The 27,944-nt window shown below is 36.5% G+C and overlaps 1 protein-coding gene across 1 annotated transcript in view; it reads left to right on the top strand.

Moving 5' to 3' along the window:
- The window catches only part of NSD2 (nuclear receptor binding SET domain protein 2), a 71,626-nt gene that overhangs the window by 24,635 nt on the left and 19,047 nt on the right, over positions 1-27,944 (top strand). The window contains exons 3-9 of the mRNA XM_065735883.1: positions 4,612-4,777; positions 10,733-10,899; positions 11,230-11,724; positions 16,098-16,242; positions 18,769-18,887; positions 21,845-21,926; positions 22,929-23,053. Coding sequence (XP_065591955.1) covers positions 4,612-4,777; positions 10,733-10,899; positions 11,230-11,724; positions 16,098-16,242; positions 18,769-18,887; positions 21,845-21,926; positions 22,929-23,053 — 1,299 coding nt within the window. The remainder of the gene's footprint in view (positions 1-4,611; positions 4,778-10,732; positions 10,900-11,229; positions 11,725-16,097; positions 16,243-18,768; positions 18,888-21,844; positions 21,927-22,928; positions 23,054-27,944) is intronic.

The following is a 27,944-nucleotide window of genomic DNA, read 5'->3' as shown; positions in this document are numbered from 1 at the left end:
GGCTGCTGAAGTTAGTTCAGTGAAATACTATTCTTTTTGACATTTCAATTAATTCCCAATAAATTTGATGTGTTAAAATTCCTTGCACATGCATTCACATATAATAGCAATGATATGTTTAGTGTATATTAATATCCATTACTATATTAATATCTTTATTCTTTACCACTGATAATTTCAAAGCTGGTAGCTTAGCTCACTCTGACATCACCTAGTAAGCCTTATAGGTTCTTTTTTTTAAAGAAGAGTACGTTTGTCCTTTGCCAGCTTAAAACTGATCATAGTACTTTCATAACAAAGTCTGCAAACAACTATAAAGCTCTCCATTTAGTGCAGGAATTATGTTCTTAAATGCATTGTGCTTTGTAGTTGTTTCAAAATGATTTTCAACTTTGAAATTATGCGTCACACACAGTATGTTCTTGCCTCCTCATATTCAGTCAGACCAGAATTAAATTAAAACTGGATGAATTCTTTTGATGGGTTGTAGACAAAGTTAATTAAATGCAAATGTTTTCTATGGCCAAGCTATCACATTTCACTTCTTTGGTCTGGTAGAATGCTAACAGAATTGTCAGGCATTCCTGTCAATCTGCCTGTCACTCATCACTTATGAAAGTGCTGAGAGAAATGGCAAACAAATCTTGGAAATGTTAAGAGAAGAGGAAAGGCACATTAAAGATTCTTTTCTTCTTTGGTATATCTCAGCCTGTTGCAGTTGCTGTCTTGGATGAATTTTTAAGAATGCTGGTATTCTTCAAGGCATAATTTCTTGCAGGAAAAACTCAGTCCAGTCCCCCAGACAAAATAAACTTGAAATCTGTCTAGCTGCCTTTCAGAGCAAGGCTTTCATTAGGGTGCAAATCCAGAAAGCCAGGAATTTCTGTTGAAACCAATGTCTGCAATGCTAAGGAGTGTGGAGCCTGTCACACAGCCTGTGTGTTCAGTGTTGGGACTGCCCTGTGTGATCCTCAGTCATCACCTGCTCACCCAGGCTTAAGCCATGCTATTTATGTAACTTCTCTGCACTTTAGTGTTTGAAAAAGGAAAAAAAGAGCCATGTCGAAGTAAAAAAGAAAGAAGCTTCCTAACTGTTTCTGCCTTCCTGTTGGGTGTAGTTGGCTTGAAGTCTGGGGGGGGTGACTGCAGAGGTGTCTATCTCAGTGGCTGCAGAGCTTGCTTATAATTGATATGGGAGAGGTAGGGGAAATTTTGTAGCTAAGCATGTTTGCTCCTATCAAAATGACCGGAGAATATAACGGGATAGGGCAAAACAGCAGGCCTGTCTTAATTCAGCAGTTACAGTAAGCTCAGTAAGTGATCTGTGCACCTCTGAAGCACAGAAAGACCTATGGACTTCTATTTGTTTACATTTGTGTGTTGGATATCTCATTAGAAATTTGAACAATTATAAGGAAGTCTGTTTATTTTCTACTTCAGGCAAGAATGTCATCTTTAAAGGCCAAAATTGGCGGGAAAGTATTTTAAAGAAACTTGACTCATTTGAGCTTCCCTCACGTTGCAGTTACGTTCTTAAACCAGGAGTTTCCCAGCTTATTTTGCTTGTTTAAGTGTCGTCACAGAAAGAATTGATCTGTTGAAGCAGTATGAATTGCTTGTCACAGACCACCACAGGAATGCTTCCAGCCCTGCCTCTCCATGTTCACGGATGCACAGTCAGATTGTCTGTTTTATTAACTGCCTATTGTTAGGGATGCTCAATTACTACTTAAAAAATGCTCCAAACAGCAATTCCTGTTTTCCTCCAGAGGAAAAATACTGCAAGCCACAGTACTTGTTTCTGTACAGTGAATACAAGTGTCTCTTGAAAAAGCTCCAGCCCTCATCATACAATTACATAGATTTGTGTAGAGATGCTCTTTTCATCCTGTCTCGTCAGTAATTTAAAAACAAAAAGAAGCAACTTGGAAACTGGAGAAAAATCTATGTATGTGACTGCCTGCCACTGTCTACCATTTCCTGATGATTTTTAAGTAATTACTTAGGGCTTCTAATGCTGTGCTGGCAGTGTGCAAAAATAGAGAGGGAATATTAAAGAGACTGTTATTGTCAGGGCTGCTTATCTCTGAAGTAGTGCCAGGCATTTCACTTCACCATTTGTAGTTGAGATACCTATAAAATGGATCAGAGCAGCTTCAAGAATGAGGAAATCAAATGAAATCAGGATAACGTGGGAAGAGAAGATGGATGAGAACGAGCTTGTGGCAATATTGTCTATAGGTTTTTAAATAACCTCATAAAGGAGCTCCTTAAGGGTTATGCAACTAGAATTCTGTGCTGTATTTTGCCATCTTTTAAAGTATGTACATTTTATCAATAAAAGAAAGCATAAATACAGAAATTATTATGTAGATCAGCCCTGCAGTTGTTATCAGAGGGCCGTCCTTTTCCCATTTGTTTAAAGCATGATCCATCAAAGACATTAAAAATTGTGGCGTGCTTGTAGATGTGTTGAAATGCAATATTCACCCCTGTAGTGCCATCCCTTTTAGATTACACTGCAATAAGGAGCTCTGCTTGAGCCTTTTCATGATTCCAGCCAGATCCCTCTCAAACTGTAGTCGTAAATCTTTTCAGCTTAGTTGCACTTTCAGAAAAATGCTGGGGTGTGTAAATTAAAAATGAGATTGAGAGTCATGAATAACTTTTAGATTTTCAATTAGTTAGATTTTTCTGGAAATATTTTCATCCCATCTCTTTTGTTTAAATGTTGAAGTTGGTTTTTATACGTTGGGATTTTAGATGTTGGGAACGTTTTTCTGGATCTGCTCTTAGCATATGCATTTCTTAATTTGTAGCTGTTAAGCTTAACTTTTCATTCCGTGTTTAAATGCTAGAAAGGAGCATTTGGTTTTTCACATCTGCTTGGAATCTTTTAGGTCTTTTGAGAGCTCTGGACTTGAGGCAAGCTCAGCAGCAGGGACTTTATGACAGTCTTGCAGATTCCTTAGAGAGCCAAAAACATTGAGACATGGGAGCACAGCTCTTGCTGCAGGCACATGAACCAAGTCTAAATTCAGCAGAAAAGCTGAATCACTCGATGAGTAACTGCTCCTAACAATCAGATGACATAGCATCATGTGTTTTTTACCCAGAGCAGCTTTAAAAGCTTTGAGGAAAGGAGTTTCTCAGTACAGTGAGCTTTAAGTTTGTTTTCTATCAGGGTGCACCCCTGTGTCCGAATATTAAAAATCCTCAATGCAATTGCAGTGTGTCTAAGATTTGTTGTTTGCTTTTGGAAAATAATGTATGGTTAGTCATAGTAGCGTTCTCTAGGTTTAAAAGTCTGTTTATAAGATAACCTTGTCTGTTTTGATTTCAACATAGTGTTTGAAATACTATACGTTTCCACACTGTACATTTTCAGATTCATAACAGTATTTCCTCTTGATGCTTGTATTAATTTAAACAGGATTTTGTTCCAGCTCTAACATGAAATCCACAGAAAGCCTGAAGCTCTGGTCTACCTTCTGTTTGTTGAGCTGCTACTACAGAAGATGAATGATACCACACATTACACGTTTAGAATAACAGAAAAACAAAATAAGTAATTATTTTACAGATACGTACAATGAGAAATATTCTGTGCTTTCTTACATCCAGTGTTAAAGTTTACCTAGATAAGGGCATTTGTTGTTTACATCAAGTAGAACAAATGAAGATAAAAAGAATGTCACTAACTTCATGAAATGTGGCAGAGTTTTATTTTCTAAATAAATGTCTGCATTGGTGAATTTCATTATAAATAATAGAAGATATAAACCTGTCAGTGGGAAACACAACTCCCTCCTACTGTTTAAATCTATTGTTTGAAATGGAAAGAGATTTGTGAGAGTTTTCCAGAACTGAACTACCTTTAGAGCATGAACTGGGCACTCACAAACTTCTGGAACTGGGGAAAAAAAGACTTTGCATAAGAGTGTAGGGATGTAGGTTTGTGTCATGCTTCCTTTATGATGTAAAAAGATGCAAAATTTGTGGGGTTTTTTTTCATGACTGGTTATGCATGCTGTTTCTGTTTAGACATAAAGACATTTCAATCTAGAGTAGATTCTAATCCAAAACAGATTTTTTTGTTTGTATAGCACTTAACTTGATTGATAATGTTCAATAAAAACTGAGATCGCCTCTTATATGTCTTCAGTTGGTGTTCAGTGAATATGTTTGAAATTAAAGCAAGCCTTCCTGATGCTCTGTCAGCAGTTAATCAAAGTGATAGAGGCAAGCCACAGCTTACATGCTAATATTTCAAGCTAAAAAAGAAGAACAAATAGGGATTTTTTTGCTGTAAAAGAACAAAAGATGTGACTTAAATTTTTGTTACATATGAAGTATAATTATTGTTATAATGTAAGTAATTGTTACATGAAGTATAATAATAGCAAATGCTATAACCCTTTATATTAGTGTGCTATTTCTTCTTTTCATTATCACCATGTTTTGTTGGGGTTTTTTTTCATTTTACTTGAATATTTAAACTGAAACCAAACTTTAGTTTGTTGTTTATTTTTGTGTGATGGTTACTAATTCTAGTGTATATCTGAAGGAGAAATCATGATAATATTTCCCCCCTTTTTTTTCTTTTTTAAGGCTCCTGCTAAGAGAGATTCAACACAAAGTACCATCAAAGATGACAAAGTCCATCTGTTGAAGTATAATATAGGAGATCTAGTGTGGTCAAAAGTATCGGGTTTTCCTTGGTGGCCATGTATGGTTTCTGCTGATCCTATTCTCCATTCCTACACTAAACTAAAAGGTATGTCAGTGGTGCTACAAATATCTATATTTCTTTCAGAATGTAAACATTATTTTGGGAAAGTTCTGTTCTTTGTCTTATCTGTTTGTTTGTATCAGTAACTGAACCAGTTCATCTCTGTCAAGAGGGATGTTAAAATCATGCAAGCACTATTTTTCAGCATATAGCAGCCTGAATTTGTTTTTTTCTACTGTGTTTCTGTTTTGTTTTTTTAACTTGAATATTATTCAAAAGCAATCAAAGTTTTGATCTGTGAAACTGGTTGAAGTCCTATTAAAAAATGACCTGATGACACAAGCTTTCCAGTGTTTCTTATGGAGATGTTTGGAGCAGTGATATGGGCTGAATGTTTTATTGAAAACTCACAAGGATTAAATAATCCCAATGATTATGCTACTAAAAGCAGTCTTTAATTCATCTCAATTTTCTGTGCTTTGTGGGATCGATAGTTATCTGCAGCCAACATAAGTTGATTCTAAGTGCAGCCACTACTCAGTGTGAGTGAAATTCTTATGTAGGAATCTCTACCCATTTCTTCAGCATCTCATTTGTAGTTTCTTACTCTGTTCTTATACTTTAAACTGTAAAGGCTTATCTGTGCTGTTTGTAGAATGATAAAGTAATAAAGGTTAGGAAGGATCCCCGGAAGCTGTATGGTCTCTAAGGTAGACCGGGTTGTATATGGCCTTCTCCAGTGCAGTGTTTAAATGTCTTAAAGATGGAAACTGTACAACCTTTTATATTAGTACCACATTAATCCAGAAAGAGTCTGTCTCTTTCTTCTGCATATCCTTCCCATAGTGTTGTTGAAGACAGCAGTAAGATCTCTCCAATAATCAGTGGGTTGTTCGGTTTGATGTGATTGGTTTTCTTTTGTTTAGGTTTTCTTTTGTTTGGTTGGTTGGTTTTTTGAGACTTGAGAAAGCTCTCTGAGCATCTTATTGAACATCATGTACTCTAGCTTCTTGTTGACCCTATGTCTTCACTGATCTGCGGAGCCCAAAACTAGATAGAGTATTTCAGAGGTCTCACAGGGGCTGAGTAGAAGGCAATAAGCATGTCTGGCTGGCTTTATTGTTGCTAATGCAAGTACCTGGCCTTCTTCACTACAAGGTTGCACTGTTGTTTCAAGTTTAATTTGATGTCTGCAAGGACCCTACGTTTTTTTTTTTTTGCAGTCTAGTTGGACAGCATCTACTATATCCAGGTGATCCTGTCTCGGTTTCAGGACTTCATATATGACTTTTTTTAACTTAATGAGGTTCCTATCACCCTTTATCTCCAGAGTTCTTCTGCACAGCAGTATTGTATTGACTAGAATTACGCCCCAGTTTGAAGACGTGCTCTGCTCTGCTCCAGATTATTGTTAAGATGCCAGCCAGTATCTGCCTTTAGTATAGATGGACACAGCTAGTAATGGCCACACGTTGCACTCTATCTCTCTTCACAGTGCTATAAATCCCAGTGGCTAAGCCAGTTTTCTCTCTCCCTTTCCTAACCATCTCTCATACAGTGTTTTAAGAACACTGTGAAACCATTTTAGTTATCAAATTAACTGCCCTTCCTTTATCCCCTCATAGGAAATGAACAGATTAGGTGCAATTTGCCCTTGGTGAGTCTTTGTAGGCTGTTCCCAGGCGCCTTCTTTTCTTTCATGTGCATGGACATCTCTTCAAAAAGAATTTTCCCTATTATCTTGTAGGCATTAAATTACTTGGCTAAGCTAGTAGTTCCTCAGATTTCCTCAGTTTTTCTTGTTCTTCTTGAAGATAGAATCACAGAATGGCCTAGGTTGAAAAGAACCATAGGCAGGGTTGCCAACCACTAGAGCAGGCTGCCCAGAGCCACATCCAGCTTTGCCTTGAATGCCTCCAGGGATGGGCATCCACATCCTCTTTGGGCAACCTGTTCCAGTGCATCACTGCCCTCTGAGTGAAAGTCTTTCTCCTAATATATAACCATAATCTCCTGTCTTAGTTTAAAACCATTCCCTCTTGTCCTGTCACTATCAACCTGTGTAAGCAGTCATTTCCCCTCCTGTTGATAAGCTCCCATCAAGTCCTGGGAGAGGTGATTTTTGCAGTGTTTGGCTTTTTCCAATCATCAGGGATATCCCCAGTATTGCTTTTCAAAAATTAGAGATATCAACTTTGCAGTCGCATTGGCCAATGCTTTCAGCTCCTTCTAAGGCATCCCATCTGGTGCCATAATGCAGTATATGTCCAATTTGCTTAAGTGCTTCCTCAGTATTCTCAGGGTGGTGCTTCATTCTTACAGCCCTGATCACTAGACTAAGAGAGCTGAAGGCTCAAGGTAGGCATTACCAAATTTGAAAGGAAAAAAAAAAAAGACAGTGTTTCAGCCTATTCAGTGTCCTTTGGTACTTAAAACAGTGAGCATTCCTTTGGCTTTCTCTTGCTACCATTACATTTACAGAAAGCATTTTTGCAGGCACATTATGTCCCTCACTAGTTCTAGCTCCTTCTGAATGCTATAAAGTATTTTTACTATGTTTATTTCAAGGTTTACTGAAAGTTTGGAAAACCAGCAACAGAATCCAAAAAATTTGGAGATTTAAGGGGAAAAGCAAGTTAATAGGAATATCAAACCAAAGTAGGAGGACATAACCTTGCTTTTTTATTTATACTCCTGAATACTTTGATATGTTTTATTTGGTCAAGAAAAGGTATCAGTTTCCTTTGCTAGAAACAGAGTAGGACATCTTCTTGCTACTACAAAACTTCTAATTATGTATTTTGAGGGTTTTTTTGCATGTGTGTGAAAGAGTAGGGAAGAGAGAGTTCGGGGGGAGAAGAGGACCCTTCACCGTTCAGTTGATATCAAGGGTTGCATTGAGAACTTGGAAAACAGACAATACGTATAAAAATCATATTACAGTTACAAATTTCTAATGTAGAGAGAGTATAAACATGTAGGATTGGAAGTGAGAGTGATCTTGATTCTTTGTGGGTCTGGTCTGAAAAACTGAGCTCATCAGAAGGGGATTTTTACAGTGGCAGAAGACCAAGTTGGAAAATGAGTAGAAAGCTGCATTACTGCAGAGGAGAATTGGAGGGTCATAATGTCCCCATGTAGTTTTGCCAGCAGTAGGACCAAAGTTAAACTGACATAAATAATGCTGTTTGTAAAATGCATGAAGTAGATCGCTTGCTCTTTCAGTGGCAGCAGTGTTCATTTCATCTTATTTCAAGAGATGTGGACCAAATGGAGAAGGTACTGAGAGAACATAAACAGAAATGTAGTGTGAGAACAAACTGAAGGAACTGGAGTTGTTTAAGCTGATGAGGAAAGCTCATTAACTGCCCTTAATTAACACACAAAGGAGAAAAAGCATAAATTTCTCGCTCTGGAAAGAAGCAAGCTTGTTAGCAAAAAATGTTTAGACTACATATAAAGAAACAGCTTGGAACTGAAAAAGGCAGTGAAGCATTGGAATGGATTGCTAGGAGAGATTGCATGATCTTATTCACAGTAGGTTCTTAAAATAGAAGGAGGACCTCTAGGATCGTAGGTAGACTCCGTGTTGATAATAAACTAAGTGGCTTCTTGAGATCCCTTTCAGGCATTCATGCAATTGGTAAGAATATATATTAGATATAGATATAGATTAGATGTAGATGTAGATATAAATATATAGTAGATGATAGATATAGATATAGATACAGATACAGATATAGATATAGATACAGATACAGATATAGATTCTTCTACATCAGTATGTATTCCCAATCTTGTCTTCTGCTGCTGTTTACTGTGGAGAGACCATCAAAAGTCTTCTGTTCCAAGCAGAAGAGTTATTTTATGTGGGAGCTGTAGAAATTCCCAGTTGAGTCTTTCTCATTTCTAGGATTAGGATCAACAGTATGTATAAACAGTCTGAATTTCTTGCTGTTTATACTTGATTTCATTATTCCAGCTGTTTTGGCCTGAGAATTTTGCAGGATGCATGCTTGCATATAAGAAGGTCCATACTGTTTCAGGGTGGAGTTCCCATTTCATTCAGTATCCTTCCTCTGACAGTGGTCAAGAACAGAGCTAGGGTACAGTAGAAGACAAATGATAGTGATAAGCCCCACAGAACACTCTCTCAAACCTTTAGTAACTGGTGGTTCTGGGATTCTTTGAGCCAAAAATGGTGTCTTCATGTGTAGTAATCCTTAGTAATGTCCCTTATTTTATCCAAGAGCATTGTTAGGGATTCCAGCCACAGGAGACACCTGCGGATTCAAAACTAACTTCAGTTATTGTATCAGCAGACACTATTAATTGCACTAATTAATTAGGCAGTGACAGATGCCCAATATTACATTGCAAAAGGTAGAGAGCATTTGTGTTGCCCTGGTACTGGGCTGTTGGATGACCAAAGGCAGATCGTAGTGAGTGGTTGTAGATGCAGCATGGACCATCTCTTGATCAGCAGGTTAGGCATCATGGTTAAATACAAAAATTATCCTTTATTCCATCAGAGATAATTCATTGGAACTCAGTAGTCTCTAGTTAAGGATTTTCTCAAGTTTTAGGACTTTACTGGAATGTGTATTAGGATACTGGATTGAATGTATGATGCAGACAGACCAACACCATTTCCTATACTATTCCTGTAGAGCCTTGTACCTGATCTTGACTGGTCATCATCTTTCTCATGTAGATCTCATGTATGTAGTATACATGGTTGCAGTGGTTAACAAAATGTCTGCTTGTGCCATTAATTAGGTTGATTTCATATTACCATTCCAGATGCCACATCTTGAGGCAAGATCAAAGCCTTGAAAAGTAACTGCTGTCTGAGTAACTACAAAGAGGGTGTTCTTTGTAAGCCTAGAAAGCCCAGTAATAATACAGTGTATGAGGCAATCAACTGGAAGTATTTGTTGACTAAAGCAGAAGGTGCATTGTGAAAAAGAATGAAATTGAGAACTAAGTTTAAAGACATCTGTTGCCAATGGCTGTGACTGTTACTTGTTCTTGCTGTATAGATACTCTTCCCTGGTTTCTTATTTCTCACATACTACATCTTAGACATACTAATATGGTGGAACCTTGAAAAACCATTGAATTGAAGCACATACCCTAAAGTGGGCAATGAATCCTTTCTGGCATGATTGACAAGCACAGAAGTGTAGCTCACTACAGTTAAAACTTTTATTTTCTTTGAGGGATTCTCTAATCTAAATACTTTGCAGACAATAAATCCACATGTTAAAAACATATGAAGGAGATACTAGAAGATATTTTAAGTCTGATTCTTTTACCTCTGCCATTTGCCATTTAGGAATTGTTAATTGTGAATTCCTCCGTGTGTTTTCAGAGTGTTCTGTTCCCCCTTCTTCTTAGAATACCTGATATTAGAAAGATTATATGCCTTAGAGAAGAAAACAGTGTTCCTGTTTATGATCTTAGATGAATATTTATTGTCTAGATTTCAGAATAGTTCTCTCATCTTCCCTCTCTCCCATCCACCTTACAAATCCTTTTCCATTCTTGTTGATTCCTTAAAAGCTTGGTTAGGATGAAACTTCTATTGCAAATGATAAGATTAGTGTGTATTTCTATTCAGGAATACTTAAAAGATAAAGTTTAGGCAGATTGGAGATCAGGCTGAGTGCACAAACTATACAAGCTTTGAAATCTTGGCTTTTTAATTCATTTTCATATGTAGCATTTTCAGAAAAATGTGGGCTTACATATAAATTAATATAACACTGCCAGATGATTGTAAGTTAATTCAGCAAAGCATATTCTTGTTTGGGTTAAACTAGTGGGCTTTGATATCAAACTTCATCACTTAACTTAGAGACTTAGAAACCAGTAAGTGGGTGTTTGAAAGGTAAACCATTTGTACGGCGCTTTGGTCATTATAGTAAGTGTAGCAGCTTGCAAAACTTAAAGAACAACCTCAGTTGAACTTCAAATACATTTGGTTTTATTTTTCAGGACAGAAAAAGAGTTTTCGTCAATATCATGTTCAGTTCTTTGGAGATGCTCCAGAACGAGCCTGGATATTTGAGAAGAGCCTTGTGCCTTTCAAAGGAAAAGACCAGTTTGAACAATTGTGCCAGGAAAGTGCAAAACAAGCCCTCACTAAAGCAGAGAAAATAAAGGTAAGAGGCAAGATTTTCTGACCTCTGTTGTATAGGTATGTACAGATGTAAATAGATATCCTGGTGAGCTTTTAAGCTGGCATGTCAACTTGTATTTTATGTATAGGTGAGAAGCATGGGATGACACGTCGCTGTTACTTATTAAAAGTCATTGCTGTTTTGCTTTGTCATTGATTAATGCATGGTATTACTACTCTCAAATGCAATTAGATTTGAATAACTGAATTGTAAATATACATTACACTTAGTCGCTTGGAATTTTTTTTTTTTATGTTGGTATCTTAGAATGAAAAACAAGCAAATTTCTCACAGTGTTTTCTTATCTTGCAGATGTTAAAGCCTGTTCCAGGGAAGCTGCGACCGCAGTGGGAGATGGGTGTTAAGCAAGCAGGTGAAGCAGTAGACATGACAGTGGAAGAACGGAAGGCCAAATACACCTTCATCTACATTAGGGACAGACCTCATCTTAATCCTCAAGTGGCAAAGGAAGTTGGCATTGCTGTGGAGCTTTTAGAGGAGGAGGTAGATGAGTCACCTTACTCAAACGAAGAAACCACTGAAAATCTGAAATCAGTGAAGGAGTCTGGCATTCCTAACAAGAGGAGGAGAAGGACATCAAAACTGTCTGCCACTGATGATACACAAGAAAGCATTCAGTTGGAAGCTAAGAATACGACTCCTCAAAAGTCATCTGAACAGGCTGAATACAAAAGAGGGATAGGCTCCCCTCTCAGTAGAAAGAAAACTCCAGCATCTACTCCACGAAGCAGAAAGGGCGATGCAGTATCTCAGTTTTTGGTCTTCTGTCAGAAGCACAGAGATGAGGTTAGTCTCTTTTAGCTGTTAATACAGATGATTGCCTCTGCTCATTGCTGTACTTAAAGGAAATTCTTCAGTTGAAAACTGTTACTATAGAATCCATAATATTCTGAGTTTGACAAAGTATGCCTGCTTCAAATCTTGGTCTAGACAGTAACAGAGAAAGGAGAGAATGTATATAAATAATATGAACAAAACAGTGACAATGCCATTTACTTCAAGCGTGTCATATTACTATCTTCCTACATAATTTAACAGTAGTTTCTGTTAGTCTTAATTTTTTAAATGTACATAAAATGTGGTAAATATGCTATACATATGCTCAGGCAAATACAAGTAAGGGTATACTGTTTGGTATCTGTGGTCATCTACTTACAGTTAGCTTATGCATTCATTTTGATAACATGGCTCAAATTATGCAGTGTATTCCCTTGTCTTTTAACTCCTCAAAAACTCAATTTCCCTACCTAGAGTCCTTTGCTGAGCTTCAGAAAAAGCTTCAACAGTTACCAAAGTGTATGAAAATCACTGTCAGTGTGCAGTATCTTGGGACAGAAACTAGGCCTTCTTGAGAGGACTACACTCCAGGGCAAGGTAGATTAAATAACTACCATAATATCAACATTTCCAAGGAAGACTGTTAGAGGTATAAAAGTGGTACCATTGTTCTAACCCATTATTTTGAAGTTGTGAATGTTATTTTTCTTCTTTACAACCCTCTGCTGCGTTTGCAGTACAATTCCATGCACTGAAACAAGCATGAATTCTGATGTTTTCTGTTAGTTGTACTTTTCTGTAATACCCACAAGGGCAGAAAGTTAGAGATGACTTGGTCAGAGACTTCTGCTGTTAAAAGTTTGATTTCAATATAAGATATTCGTGTTGGAAAATATTAAAAAATCTGACCATTATATGGAAAAATTGAAAGCCAGATTATATTGTATGGTGATAAAATAGTTGTCATTCAATATAAGGACCTCTTTAGATCATTCCAAGTCAGGATATTGATGAGAGTAAAAACAAATACAGTGTACATAGCTTCTAGCAGGTTTGGTTTACTTGAGAAAAACACTGACAGTTCAGTTTGCTGGCTCTGGAAATGAGCATTTGTAGCTAGACTATTAAGTACAGATCTTGATATACTCATGAAAAGCTGTATGTGTGAAACATCTTTCTCACATCGGAGAGAGTCCTGATTCTACTTCTGTAAATAACCTTGCATCTTGTATAATGGCAAGAGGATATTTCCTTGGCCTGTGAGATATGCAACAAGAAGTCTTGTGCAACAGTGGGACGTACAAGATTACTTCTCTGGAATAAAAGAGATTATTACGATTGGTTTTACCCAAATACATTTTTCCACAGAGAGACATGCTTTGTCTATTTTTTTTTCGGTGCCAATTAACACGTTTCTTTCCCTTCTGTGATTATACTGTAGCTCTCCAATGAATAGATGGAAAATACAAAGGATATTGCAGTATTTAACACTTCGTCTTCAGTGTCACTTTGAGACACTGAAAACCTTGCATAAACTTGAAAAATCATACTGATGGTAAAGTTAATATTTTACAGATTTTAGAGTTTCAAAATATTATATATGTAGAGAGTGCATCTTGTCTTTTCTGTCTAGAATACACTTTAATACAATTCAATCAGGAAAACCCAAATCCACATGATAATGGGATTATTTCTAGTAGGTACTGAAGCACTAGAAACATAGCACATAGAACGGAACGAAGTTACAAAAGTGATGGATAACACATAGCAGCAACTACCAGTCCCTCTGTCAAATAAAGATTGCTGGGGCCTGATTTTTCCTTTCTCTATATGAAGATAACTGGCATTTTAGATGCCTGCTTCTTAAGTTTAGTTAACACATCAAGCTTGTTAGTTGCTTAAGTTAAGTTGCAGTTTTGTGTCTTCAGTGAAACGTGGAGATTGTATCCAAATAACATTTGGTATTTTCCCTTCTGTGTGGCTTGTCTGTTTGAACTTGAATAACTTGCTGTCCATATAAATTGTTCGTTGGTCGTTCTTTTTTCCTGTTGTAGATACTGTTATTTTATATGGAGTGATAATGTTAGCTAAAAAGCAGACCACTTTTTAAGCCACTTGTTTTGGCTGCATCTGAAAGATCAGAGTATAGTTGCTTGAGTATTTGAAGATAGATATTTAGGAAAAAGAAAAAACTGGATTTATGTGAGGTTTTCCCAGATGTGGGAGGGACGGAGTAAATGGAAAGGATGGACTAATGACTACTCATTAAGGCTTCTAATAATCACAGGGTATCTTAGAAGTAGATACATTTCTGCTATGTCTTGTTTGGAGTCCAGACTTCTACTGTATCAGGGTTTTTGTGCAGTTCCCAAATGAGCTTGGACATGTTTTGTACTGTTGGCATCGTTGTGCACTTCCTCTGTGAAATACGATGATCACAAATTGCTAGAAGGGAAGTGTCTTGAGATAAGGGTATTTTCAGTGAGAAACAGAGCCATACTGTTTGTGTTACTGAATTGATTTGGGCCTTGAGTCTTTTTGGAGGTAATTGAAGAACTGATTTAATTAGTAGGGTGTACAATTTAAGTTTTCTGCATGTATAAGGAATTGTTGAGCATCGTGACAAATAAGAGTGGAGATAATTTGCTTTGCTTGGTTGAGCTAGTACATGCCTGATCTAAGCACCACATTTTATACACCTGTGCTCATATTAATTCCCAGATGCAAGAAATTTCATATGTTTTGTTCATATTTAGAAAAATACCTTCAAGGAGTGCATCACTTTCACATGTACCGTTTCAACTGCACATGCCAGGAATTGAGTATTATACTGTGAATATGTTGCTGTCATTCTTTGCCTATGTCCCCTAATGGTTAAGAAACATGGGCTTCTCCTGCCTGTCTTTTCACTGCTTTCCTATTTGACTGACAATTATTTTTATTCGTATTTTATTGGAACTGGAGGTGACACTAAGCTGTATCCCATTTGTGCAAGCAAAGCTAGATATTCCTTAGAAAGTTAAATAATTTCATGCCCTAGTTTGGCACAGTGAACTGTATTCACTCAGCAGCCAAAATTGAGGTCAAAATTGATACGACCTAGGTTGCTTTAAGAAGTGAGGTCAGTGGAAGGGGTATCTTGTAGATCTGCCTGTGTTATCTCCTCTCAATAACTTTTTGGACGCTTCTCAATTTTAATTAGACTTAGAATAGAGGCCCCCATAGTTATATTCTATGAGCAAGTAAATTATATGAAATAAAAGCAAAAATAATCTTAGCATCTAGGAGAAAAATCACAGCATGTGTTTCCATACTAGACACTAGTTAATCTCAACGGAAGGAAGATATTACAACTATTCCAACCCCTGGAGAAGCTGTAGTCACACTTGTACCTTGCTTGGCACCAGAATTTGTAAAAATACTAATTTCTAAGAAGATAGGGTTGATTAGGTCCACAGAAGAAATGTCTTTCTATTCTGTTGAATGGTGTTATTGTTTAAACACTTGGCTTTATTGGCCTACGATTTATTTTGCTCCATGATTCAGGGGTATTGATTGCATCAGTACAGTAATAAATGTTGAGACTGCTGGTTAGAATTGGAGAGTGTTGGTTAGTGAGAGAAGGACCAAGGGCTGTGTTTCAGGTTTGTTTCAGTTCTGTAGAATGCAGAATCTTAAGAGTTTTTTGATTCCTGTAAGCTACCAAATCTGCCTTTTCTTAAGAGAAATTATGGAAATACTGAAAGAGTTTCTGGCTTTTCTGTTTGTGTTGAATAAACTTCCTAGGAAGTCAGTTAATTTCAGCGATGAAGGCTATTGTGTGTTGCGTTTATATTAAGAAAGGATACACAGCTTTTTGAATTCCTAGTATTTGTATAAAGAGTATGAAATGAGAAATTAATACAGGAAAATATCACTTCTGATGTTAGTTTGAGTATATCTGTCTGCTAAGATAGGAGATTCCCTATAAATAGTGAATTCTACTATAGATTGGTGGATGTCCTTATAGGCAAGCACATATTCCAATATCATTGGCCTATATTCTGTTTTAACTTCATCCAGAAACAGTAAAACCATTTTGAATCATCCTGCCACATCATTTACATGTACTCAATTTTCTGTATGTTAAAAGGCAAATGGTTCCAAAATGGTTCTTAATCCTTCTGGATCTGCTAAAAGATTCTCTTTTTAGAAACAGTAGTGGTTATTAAAAAAAAAAAAGTACAACCAAACTGGGTACAGAATGCTAAAATGTAGTTCCATCTGTAGCAGAAACATGAGATAACTCGTTTGTATCCAGTTTGCTGAAGCAATAGAAGAACATAACCCGTTCTTTTCAGTGGTCACTTTTTTTTAATGAAACCCTGTTTCTGCATGTATAGGTGGTTGCTGAACATCCCGATGCATCAAGTGAGGAGATTGAAGAGTTGCTTGAATCGCAGTGGAACATGCTTAGTGAAAAACAGAAAGCTCGCTATAACACAAAGTTTGCCATAGTGACCTCTCCCAAATCTGAAGAAGACTCTGGTAAACGTAAAACTGTGCTAGTGTACTCTAACTAAATTTGATAAACATAGTGGTGTTAAACTAAGCACATACTTGAGACCTGTAGGGAAAACAGCTTTCACTGTTTTCCAAGTTTTAATTCTTGGTGTTTGTGCCAATAGCGAAGGAATGCCAATGGTTACAATAAAAGCAACCCATGAAGTCTACATTTCTTGCTCATTGTTCTGAAAAGTTGTTATATGTAAACGTTCTACTGTTCAGAGATTTCTGATTTCTCATTCTTCTTTTGCCCATAAGCAGCTGCCATTGCATCCACTGCCTGTTTACAGGTGGATGCTGGGAAGAGAGAATGAAGTGTTAATACTAGTAAAATCAGAGTTGCCCTTTTTTAAAAACAGAATAGTTAGTAAATGGCTTCAGAAGAGTGATCGATGCTACACCTCTTCTTCATGTGAATACTTATAGTGTATTGCCTCATCATCATCAACTCAGGAGGAAGTATTCCAAACTTTATGCTGAACCTTTCATCCACTTGTCATTTTATTGTACTATGCAAAATTTTAGGACATTGTACAAGATTTCAAATACGTTTTTTTTTCTCCCTTTTCTTGTCGTTGTTGTCTAGCATTTACTTCTAGTGATCAGTCTCCATTATTTTGCAAAATATTTGAGGGTTGTGGTGTCACGTATTTGAGAAAGGAGGAAGGTAGTTTGGCATATCCATGGATTTTATTCAATTTTTAGTAGTTATCACATTTCAAATTTAAATAGTTTTTCAGCACTGTAAGAAGACATAATGTGGAAGTATTAGAAACCAACAGGTGCTGCTTTGGGCAATGACAAGAATGAGAGTGAGTGTTTGAAAGTTTGTGAGACTTGGAAAAACTTGTATAAAAATGGCAGTCAGTTTTGTTAACTATCTGTGTGTGTGTGTGAAATAACATAATTTTGTGGAAAATTGAAAAGTTTTTAACTTTAAAATTTAAGTGTCAAATATTTGGATATCAGTTTAAAAAAAAAACACATTCTGTATCTCTCAAGGTTCATCATTGAAGAATATTGGAGAGGCCAAACGTAAAGTGTTTCAAGACTCACCTAAAAGGAGATCAAGATCCAGAAGTAATTGAAATCTGTGTTGTGTGCAAATAGTTCATTATAAGTAGCTATTGAGTGTATTTTTTTATGTAATCGCCCACGTATCATAATCTCTTTATCTCAGATGTTGTCTTCCTTGACGATAGAATTTTAATGGATCCCAAATTAAATATCTAAACACTGTAGTGCTGAATTTTGTTCACCTTCCTCAGTGTCATATTGCAAGAAATGTAATTGAAATTGTACCTGTACCAGGTGTTTCTAGTACATATATTGTGTACATTTATAGTTACCTGCAGATGAAAACATGTCAGTTGAATCGTTTCCCTACCCAAATCCTCTTTCTTAAACTTGGAAGAACACTGTGGGATTTGTTTTACTGGCTTTTTGTAAGTAGCAGGTTCTCCTGGAGCCACTTCAGTCTGCTTTATGAAATCAGAGTCCTTGTTTTTTTTTAGATAGGAACATTAATTTGAAAATTATCCATATTTTCAAGTTACTATATTTTTAATATTTGCAACTATTTCTTCCCACTGGAATGGGATACTTGTTGCTGTAGGGCAATTTTCATTTTTAACATATTTGTGCCCCTGGAGATAACAATCTTTGAAATAATAATTCTCTGTAGCTTCATAAACTAGGGAGTACTGGAGAGTGTCATGACATTGCTGTTTCATCCTGATGAACCAGTATACTTCTTAAACCTTCATCTATCTTTTTGCGATAGAGCAAGTGTAAACAATTGCTGAACCTAGGGAAAGAATATGTAGGTTAGTCAGTGACCTTTTGTTATTTAGCTAGCTGCCTTTGAACTTTACAGCGAATGATTACATAGATGTGTGAATATCTGTTTTGGTTTATAATGACCAAATTGAATCTGTTCCTAAGAATTTTGGTGCACAAAGGAAGGGGATCTGATGGTCTCCTGTGAAACGTAAGTAAGCTTGTTGGAAAGAACCTGGAATTGCTATGCCAGAAAGAGAGAATTTATCTGTACAGTTGGTGATAGCTTGTTTTTTCCAGAAGTCCCTTAAGCTGATCTCCAGTACCTTCACTGGTATCAACTGGAGAACCTGGCTGAGACGTAATAATTAGCTTCCATGATAAGACACCATTAGAAAGTGGCAGAAGAGTTAAAACCATGTACAGTCTGACAGTATGAATGGAATGTTGGGCAGTAATATTCAGATCTTAAAGTAGTGCTTTTGTAGGTAGACTCATCTTTCTAAAATGACTGTTAAGCAGTTGATTTGGATGTGTCTAGAGCTTACCTTCAGCAACAGAAACCAGACCTTAGGCACTAAGAGGTCATCAAACTGTGTTAATGTTTAACCATGTTTAGAAATAATGACTGAAAGAAAAGTAACTTAAATAACTAGATCAGTTCAAAATAATTTGAAAGTGGGTTTTAGATTATTTTTCATGTAAGTTTCCCCCATCCCCCATCCCAAGGTAACTTACATGGAAATAAAAGAAACCAAAAAAAGAGGACAAAGGAACCTACAGAAGATATTGAAGTTCAGGAGGCACCTAGGAAAAGACTCAGGATGGATAAACAGAATAATCGGAAGGTAATTATGTTGTTGGTTTGTTTGGGTGGATTTATAGCAGCACCAATCACATTGCTGTAGTTAAGTTTGTCAGCATTTCCGTTTCCAGGACTAAAAAAGTCACGTCTTTGCATCAAATCAGACTGTTGTAAATATTCAGAGAAACGTGAACTTATTGCCATGGGTTTTTTTCTTTGTGTGGAGATGTGAAGTCGCTCTTGCTACTTAGACTGTGGTGAAAATGTATGCTGAGAAAACCTGTTTCCCAAAGGAATATGCAGAGGCATGACATCTCAGTAATGCCAAGCCTCATAGTACTTTTTCTTTCCCCATGAATCAGATTTCAGGTGTGTTTACAAGACCATGTACAAGAATCTTTAACTTGTTAGTAATACTTCTTTTAGCCAAAAGTTGGGGAAGAGAGGAATGCAAGTTAAGCAGAGCAGGAAAATGAATTTTCAAGAACTGTATCGAATCCTGTAGTACATTTTAGTGACCTCTTGTCTAATTGCTTAAGATAGGAAACTGAGGTAAATACAGTGTATTTATCATGCAGATCACAAGCTTCTTTTCAGTTTAACTTGCTTGTGAGGGTGAGAATGTTCCTCCTGTAGGTGGCTAAAATGATGTATACAGGTATCTGCCCGAAGCCTGTAGATGCTCAAGCATAGGTTTATTTAGTTGTGGCTTTAGACTGGTGCACTTCTTGGGTTTTACTTCTCTGAAGTTTAGTTCATAGATATTTTCAGATGTGTAGCTGTCTAGCGTACTGTGCTGTGGGTATTGCAAACCTTTCCCAAATACTTCAGTGTCAGATTGGTTAAATGAAGCAATCTAACGTATGGAAAGGTGATGGATTTATTTTTAGGTGAATCCTGGAGTCACATTCAGAGATGTCGGTCTGACATGCTTGTTATTTTAGTAGCTTGTCTTGATATTGCAAATATCCATACAATTTGATTAAAGCTCATTGTAAACAATAAGTAGAATTTCAGATAACCAGACTTAAGTAGTTGATCAGTAAGGAACAAAAATAATTCTCAGAGGAGTTTTGTTACCTTTGCAGAAAAGAGGGACAAAAGTGTTGTTTGCACTTTCTGCTCTGACAGGTCAGTCATGGAGTATTCATTTTATACTCTAGGATAATTTTTTTAGAAACATATGTCTAATTGATTTGAATCACTATAATGCTAGATACAGGGAAAGTTTATTTATTGAAATTAACCCTTGTTACAAGTCCCTGTTTTGAATGAAATAAAAGTCCCTTTATTGCCTGACAGGCTTTTGTTTGCAACAGCTGGCCTAGATGATCCCAAATTAGAGTGAAGGGTGGTTACAGTGTAGTTCATGAGGAGGGAGTTCTGATATCTTTGATAAATGATGCAGATGTGACTAGTAACAGGAAAATAAAGATAAGAATCACTTATCTCAATCATCTTAAGATCCATACCACTAGTAATGCTGACTTAGGTAACATGCTTTGTTTATTTTATTTAATTTATTAGAATTAGTTGCAAGGAGTCTGGTATGTATAAATACTATGCGACTTGGAAACTCTAAATGCATAAGGCAGCAGTTTTTGTGCTTCTGCCCACAGAAGGATCAGTTATTGTAGAATGGGTGCTCCCTGCTTCTTCTGTTTCTTATGGGTAATTTTTTAGTCATCTTCCTGCCTCCACCAGCCCAAGATGCTAGCTCTGTGTGCTGCTGCTTAGTAGAAAATGTAGTGAATGTCATAGACAGTCTATGCACAGTGATTCAAAAAAGCAAATACTAGCTATACACTCCCTTCTGCTATTCCCAGATTGTGTGCAGACTTAACATTACAATTTTTGGGGCTAGGTGAAGGTTTAACCGTTCTTCATGAGCTCTTGCTGTGTGTTACCCTTTTCTTTTTGTCCTCAACTCTTACTTTGAAAGTCTGAATGTTGTTTCACAAGTGACTAAATTATAATAAGTATATGAAGGTTGTGAAAAAAAACCTTTTGTTGATGCTTTCATGCTGAATGTAAAATGCACATTCACAGTGGAGATTGTGTAAAGTCTGCTTTAAATTGTGTGAATTACACTGTACATTTTTGCTCATTACACACAGCAGCATCAGTGGTAGGGTGCCTTAGTCTGTTAGACCTCAGTAGAAGCATGGTGCAGCACATTTGTAGTACAGTCTCACCTTCAGGGTGTTCACCTGGACGTCTTTTATAAAACAGTCAGATAAAGGATATGAAAAAGTACGTAACATTTGTTCTGCAGAGTTTGTTCTTGCTCATTTGAGTATTTTTTAGGGTTGAGTATCCTTGGCTACAATTTTAGGGACTTGCTATTTAAAAATAACAATGAAAATACGGTGATATCCTGCAAGGAACAGTGTCTGTTTTTGATACAGCTCTGACAACAGTTTCCCCAGTTTTTGGCCTAAACTTTTAATGATAAATTCTCAGCCTGGAGCAATGTTACTCATTGTATATGCTCCCTTGATAATAGCGTTTATGTTTTGGAAATGCTGGAACAATCTTAACCATAGTAATTTTTAAAATGGCACTGCTGCAAGTTGTGGAGTTGAAAGCAAGCCTCTGAGACTTAAATTCTGCTTTTATTCTCAAATTTATATACTACTACTGCAGTTTACCCTTAATATTTAGATATCAATTTGATGAGTTTAGACAAAGATAGTAAGGGTAACTTACATGTTTTCTTTTCATGTAGAACTCCCCTTTCTGATATGCTGAGTCTGGGATGGATAAGTGGGATGCTGGAATTCCTTGTTTAATTTTACTCATTTGTTTATGGGTTTGTACCCTGTTTTGTAAAGTGAGCTTTAAAAATATCACTTAAATGGGGCTAGCTTAATGACATTACCATTCAGGTATTGGTAAAGACATTTTAATAACATAAATCCAGAAGTAATTGACAGTTTTGTCCAACCACTCATAAATTAGGAGTTTTTTTATTTTTTCATATTTTTTTTTTTGTGACAGAGGGAGACAAGCAATGACAAAACAGCAAAAACAAACTCTACTAAGGTCACAGAAACCTCCTCTTCACAAAAGAACCAGTCAGGTAATGTGGTCAGAATAAGTTTTAATGTAACTTTTTCAATTAAATAATATAAAATAAACAGGTTTTCTGAGACAGCCAGCTAAATTTGCTGATGCAGTAACAAGATACAGCCACTGTGCCACACATGGGGGGGGGGGACTGTGCCCTCTTCCTACGCTACCACCATTTTGCAACTTTATACTTGCTTGAAATTGTGTATTGCTGATTTAGAAGCAGCAGTTCACAAGTTCACCATTTGATGGCACCAAATTAAAGCTATTTCCCTGTGAAGAGAAAGCTGCTCTTCCCTTGGAGAGCAGCGATATAAATCCTAATGCTCCAATTTGTTGTTCTTCATTTGCCCAATAAAACAAGTACAGTGACCATCACTGTAATCAGTTACCGTGTCATTTTAGACCTTTTAAAGGATGCTTTATGGGAGGCAGTGTGGTGCATGAGAGGGAGTCCTAAATAACCTCGTACCAAAATCCAAAAATCAGATGTTTAAGTTTAAGTTAACTTCTGTAAGAGCATGTCTCTTTACATATTATAATGAAATTCCAAAGATGAATAAGCTTCAGAAAGTTCTGCTCAACATAGAAGTGGTGATATGTCTGGTACCTTGTCCCTGTATGTAAGTTTTCTCTTAATGAAGTACTACTGGTGCACAGATTGTGATGAGATTACGTAGATCTTCCAGTGTTTATCTGAGGACATACCTGTTCCCTCCGCTTTAAAGAGGTCATAAGTCACAAGGTGTTTTGTTAATAGACATAAGTTCTTGGGGGAAACATTTTTTAGCCATCTGTAGTATATATTTGCTTAATAGAAACCTCTTTGTTTTTAAAATCAAGCAAAAACACGTGGTTTCAGAAACTTCTTGTTCTCTCATCCTTACATGGATGCCCAGAAGACCTACCTAAATCATTCCTTCCTTTATCCGAAGGAATATTTTAAATGGCTTCAGGGAGATAACGTTTTTAAGTTCCAAACTTCACTTTGTAAACCAAAATTATTTTACAGCAACGAAAAATCTGTCTGATGCATGTAAACCTCTGAAGAAGCGAAATCGGGCTTCAGCAGCAGAATCTTCAACTCTTGCTTTTAGCAAAAGTTCATCTCCTTCAGCTTCCTTAACTGAGAATGAGGTAAAAAAAAAATGGTGTTTGCACACAGCCATTTAATTACAGAAATTTTCAGGTGTGAATCTTTTTGTTTCAAAGCAAAAAACAAAGGCGAATTCTCTAACGTTGGTGCTCTAGACAAGTTACAGTTCTGGCCTCTGTGAAACCTGTTAATGTGTGCATTGCAAATTCATTTATTGTAACAAGAACGTCTGATTTGGGGGCGTTGAAATATTATTGTGGTTTTTAATGTATTTACCAACGAAGTTTTAGAATTGTAACCTTCTGTTAGAGGCAAAGTAAAATGCCAGTGTGTTCTGTATTTTCTTCTACAGACTTTATGTAAGCGTACTACATTAGTTACATTATGTAACTCAATATTGTCACGTTGCCATAGCTTTTATATTGAAGCAAGTTTCCTAATCCTCCAATCCAAAACTGGACAGTTTTCGGAGCAGAGCCCCTTAAAGCTCAGATTAGTTTTCAGGCTGTTTAAGTGCTATTTCTCTGTGATACAAGTAGCTTCATAGTAGAGTTAAGAAGGCAGTGAAGGATGTATCTTTTGATACTTACTAATCGTAGTCTTAGCTCTGCGTATTTGGAACTGTAATTCTTTTCAATTGACATACAATAAATTAAATGTATGTACCAGAACTGTATTCATACAATCCATTAAACCATTCCCCAAGTTATCTACACTATTAAAACAAATCGGCCAAAGAGTAGCAGCATGAGGGTCAAGTGTGCATGCTGTGTTGCAGGTGGATACAGAAAGGTAGTTCGTAGCATTTAGTAAAATATCCACGGACAAATGGCTTCAAGAAGTTTGTATTACAGAAGTTGTAGAGAAAATACTTGCCTGCTACTGAGGGAATAGGGCTTCCAAATATCCTAGAGACACTTTAGTCTCCCTAAACAAAAAGCATGAGGCGCTTAGGCACTATAATGAATGCAGTTAAAATATCTAGACTATGTTCAGTAAATGGTTTACCTTTGGGGGGTGGGGAAGGTTGCATGTTAATGGCTGTTTATCTTACTGTAACTGGAAAAATACCTTTTTTAAGGAAAAAACAATCAAAAACCACCTCACATTCTCCCTCCTGTACCCTAATAAAACGTACTAAAGAAGTCCCACCAGAAAAAAATGTCTAGGGCAGCAGTCAAGAAAAGTAATACTTGTTCTTGTTTTGTTCTTGCAATTGGGGACCTCCCAACTATTGACATAACACTTTCTGCTGTTTTGACTTTACTATCGGAACTTACTGTCTAAGCTGTTGGTGTTTGGGACCAGCTATTAAGCCAGACCCGTTTAAGGATCATACTATATTTCTCATTCTAAATATGCATCTCTGAATTCTGTAATCTCAGGAGAAAGATCCTTCTATTTCTGTTTATAGCGTTATAGAAAAAAAGTCTATAGAAATCTTTCTCTATAAAAGGCTTGTTTTTTATAGGATTTTGTGTTCTGTCTTTACAGTTCACATGTAACAGTGTAAATGATTGTTTAGGCTGAGATGAAAACCTTAGAACTTAGCTCTTAGTTTACTCAGCTACTGCTGAACAGCAAAAGATGTGAGAAAAATTAACATCATGCACTGCTCATTTTACTGCTCATAAGACAGATGTACAAATTAGAGAATGAATTCATTTTTTCCTATTGTTTCAAAACAATTGCAGTCAGCGTAACAAAAATGTACCCTATTAAAAAAAAAACAAACATGGATTTGCTGGGAGCTGGGTGGGTTGAGGAGTAGCTAACAGTGGGCTGGATCTTTAAATGGTTTAAAGCTGCACTGACATGAACTTTTACCAGGTAAGGGTTGGACCCAGTTTGTTTCCTATGATATTAGATATATTTTGCCTTTAAATAAATATAAAAAAAATATATGACAGGCAGATGTTTCTGAACTTACTATTTTCTACAAAACAAGGAAAGATATAAACCTTGGATATTGTGGGTGGCTTTAAACCTTTTTCCCTTTTGTATTGTCATTTAGCACTTGTCTTTACAGCTAAGTACATGTATGTCCCGAGTGTTCATCCAGAGAAAAACCTTCTCCAGAAAGATAAGGAAAGAGTTTTTAAAAATATACACAGTCGTGCAATGCTGAAAGCTTTGCTCCGTTAATTGAATAGGATGCAATTCTTTTCAATATTAAATAATGCATTTGCTGACTAACTTTTATATTTGTGTTCACTATTACGCTTCTAAATGTTGGCTTAAATGACCTTCTAACAAAGGTGAAGGAGCATACTGCATATTTCACAAGCACATACATCTTCACAAGCAATATTAAGTGGATTCTGGCTGGGTTTTTTTTTTGTTTGTTTGTTTGATTGTTTGTTTTATTCCCTGACTACTTGTGGACATCTTGTTCCAGAAGGGAACCTGCATGTAACTGCTACTTGTCAAGGACTGTAGCTAGTTGCAAACCACTTAAATGTCACTCATTGCAACTAAAGTTTAGTAAAAGTATGTTCAGTAAGGAGGGGTGTGCACGGTTTTATTTTTCTTCTTTGAAAGATACCTTATTTTGACTACTCACAAAGATACTGGATGTTTTTTGTTGTTACTTGGGCTATTTTTGATGGGATTTACTTGAAATATTACAAAATGAATGGAAGCCAAGTTTTTAATCCATAAGTCACTTTAGGTGCCTAATTTAGAAGGGAGAGAGAACCATGGAGTGGGTTTCTCCCTTAAAAAATATTTATAGACTTAACATACTGGAGGGTAAAAGGTAGGCCTTTGCTCCTTCCAGAACATTGGAGTTTTAATTATTTTGACATGATGGATGGGACCAGTAGGGATTTTTTGTAAATCACTGGGCAAAAAATAGCAATGCCTGTGTTTTTATTTGGTATTTATACATGAATGAATAAATGACAAACCTGCATCTAATCTTGGGAAAAAAAAACAACAAAACTTAATTTTACTTCTAGGCACTTGGCATCAGTAATAATTTCCGTAAAATCTATTTGTTAATGAGCAGCTGAGGAGCATAGTGTGAGAAAGATATTCAGCATTTCCAAGTCTACAAAAGTTCAGAGTAGTACTTTTCTGCTGCCATACGATTTGATGTAACCATCCAAAACCTCGTATTTTTGAGAAGAGATGCAAGTGCTGTCTTTTGCCTTCTCCTTCTACCCCTCAATAATATAGTAGGTGCCAGTAGAGTGTAAGCAGTATTTTTTAATAAATAAAAAAAGGCTTTGTGTTACCATTGCTGTTGGCTCATTAGTGCATCTCGTGTGTTTGCAGAAGACATACCTGTTGTAGCTTTTCAATCCATTTTTATGGTTATTGGCTGGCTTCATTAAATTGAATGGATTTGTTCACAGTACATAAATGTCATAGTATCTCGTAGGGTCTACGTAATACCTCTGAACTTTGTCAGAGAATCATAATACCTTTAAAGAGGATAAATAAAGAACGTGTAATATTCTAAATTCTTCATAGTTTTTCATTCATCAGACCCTCAGTGAAGTAGGAGCTGACCAGCAGATGGCAGTTCAGAGGAGCCTGTGAAAGATCTTGAAAGCACTGTTTTTAATGTAAGGTCTGTATCTTCCCTAGAGGGAATTTTTTGTATAACATCCAGTGTCAAAACATGGTCAGTTGCTGGTGATAGCTCCAACTTCTTGTATTTCCAATGCCTAATAATGTAAGACAGTAGCCTTAAGTTGTGCTCTTTTTGTGCTTATTAAACAGTACATTTTTTTAATTACTAATTTGAAGCAGATTTCTTTTATCTGCGTTCTTTGTTTAATGGGTGTTAGTATGTATACAGAATGGGAAGAATACATACAGAACTTGAAAGGTAAGCGGCTCGAACCAGAAGGCAGTCATGAGACATGTACAACTTGCAACTAAGTACATCAGCTCCATTTATCAACCCTGGAGTCTAGTTGTCCTACATTACGCAACTAAAATACTCTAGGCATGCTTACTAAAGGTAAAAATAACTGCCTTTGTGTCCTAAGAACAGAAAGGAAGAAGGAAATTCACACTATTCTAAAGAAACTACTGCCCTGAAGAAAAAATAGTCGAAGATATCCTTGCAGGTTGTTTTAAAAACGTACATATCAGTGTGCTTCTGGCATTTTATTCCTAGCTTCCTTTATTGATAATTTTCTCTTCAAAACAAGACTTAAGAATAACCTAATACTTAGTGTCTGTTTACATGCTTTGTGACCTAGCAGACAGTTGTTTCCTGTTTGTTTCTGTGTGCCTGTAGATTTCTCTTCCCTGTTTCAAAGCACCAATAAGCAGTCAGGGGTATGTTTTTGTGGAACACTGCAAGTAATTGGATTTCTTTCACACTAAACCTCTGCCAAAGCCCCTAACAGTTGAAATGACTTGCATTGCCCACCAGGCCATTCTGCTTTGTTACAATGCTTTCACTTTCACATGGAAAAAAAGAAGTTTTAGGTTCAAATCTTATTCTTTGGCAGCACATTTTGTGTAGAAAATTAAGTTTCTTATGTAATTACTCTCAGCTTGTGTATTACTTAGGCTTCAGAGTGCAGAGAATCTTGTTTACTGAATGTTTATCTAATGTAGGTTTTTATTCCACATCTCATACCAAAGTACCGTGGGTGTCTATAGGCGATTTTATAATGTTTTAAAATGTTCTCAAAATTCTAATTAACTTTCCAGGCAAATTCAAAATGCATAATATCCTTAACCCGAAACGTCTAACTACTGCTAATAATAAAAATGAAACTTGTCCCAGGCCGTCTTTTTGCTATGATAGTACTGTGTACACTTGTGGCACCGCATACTTAAAGAGTTTATCTAGTCTAGCAGTATGGGCCAAAATACCATTCTTCAGTTCAGGAATTCTTATACTGAAATAAAGGAAATGTTAACTGTAACTCAATTGGCTCTGTCAGTTTTTCTGTCTCCGTGTGG

The sequence above is a fragment of the Cyrtonyx montezumae genome, unplaced genomic scaffold, assembly GCF_038088225.1.
Source record: "Cyrtonyx montezumae isolate F1298 unplaced genomic scaffold, pur_monq_1.0 scaffold_2, whole genome shotgun sequence".
NCBI lineage: Eukaryota > Metazoa > Chordata > Aves > Galliformes > Odontophoridae > Cyrtonyx > Cyrtonyx montezumae.
Note: the sequence above shows the minus strand (reverse complement) of the source record. Positions and strands in the feature narration are given on the sequence as shown.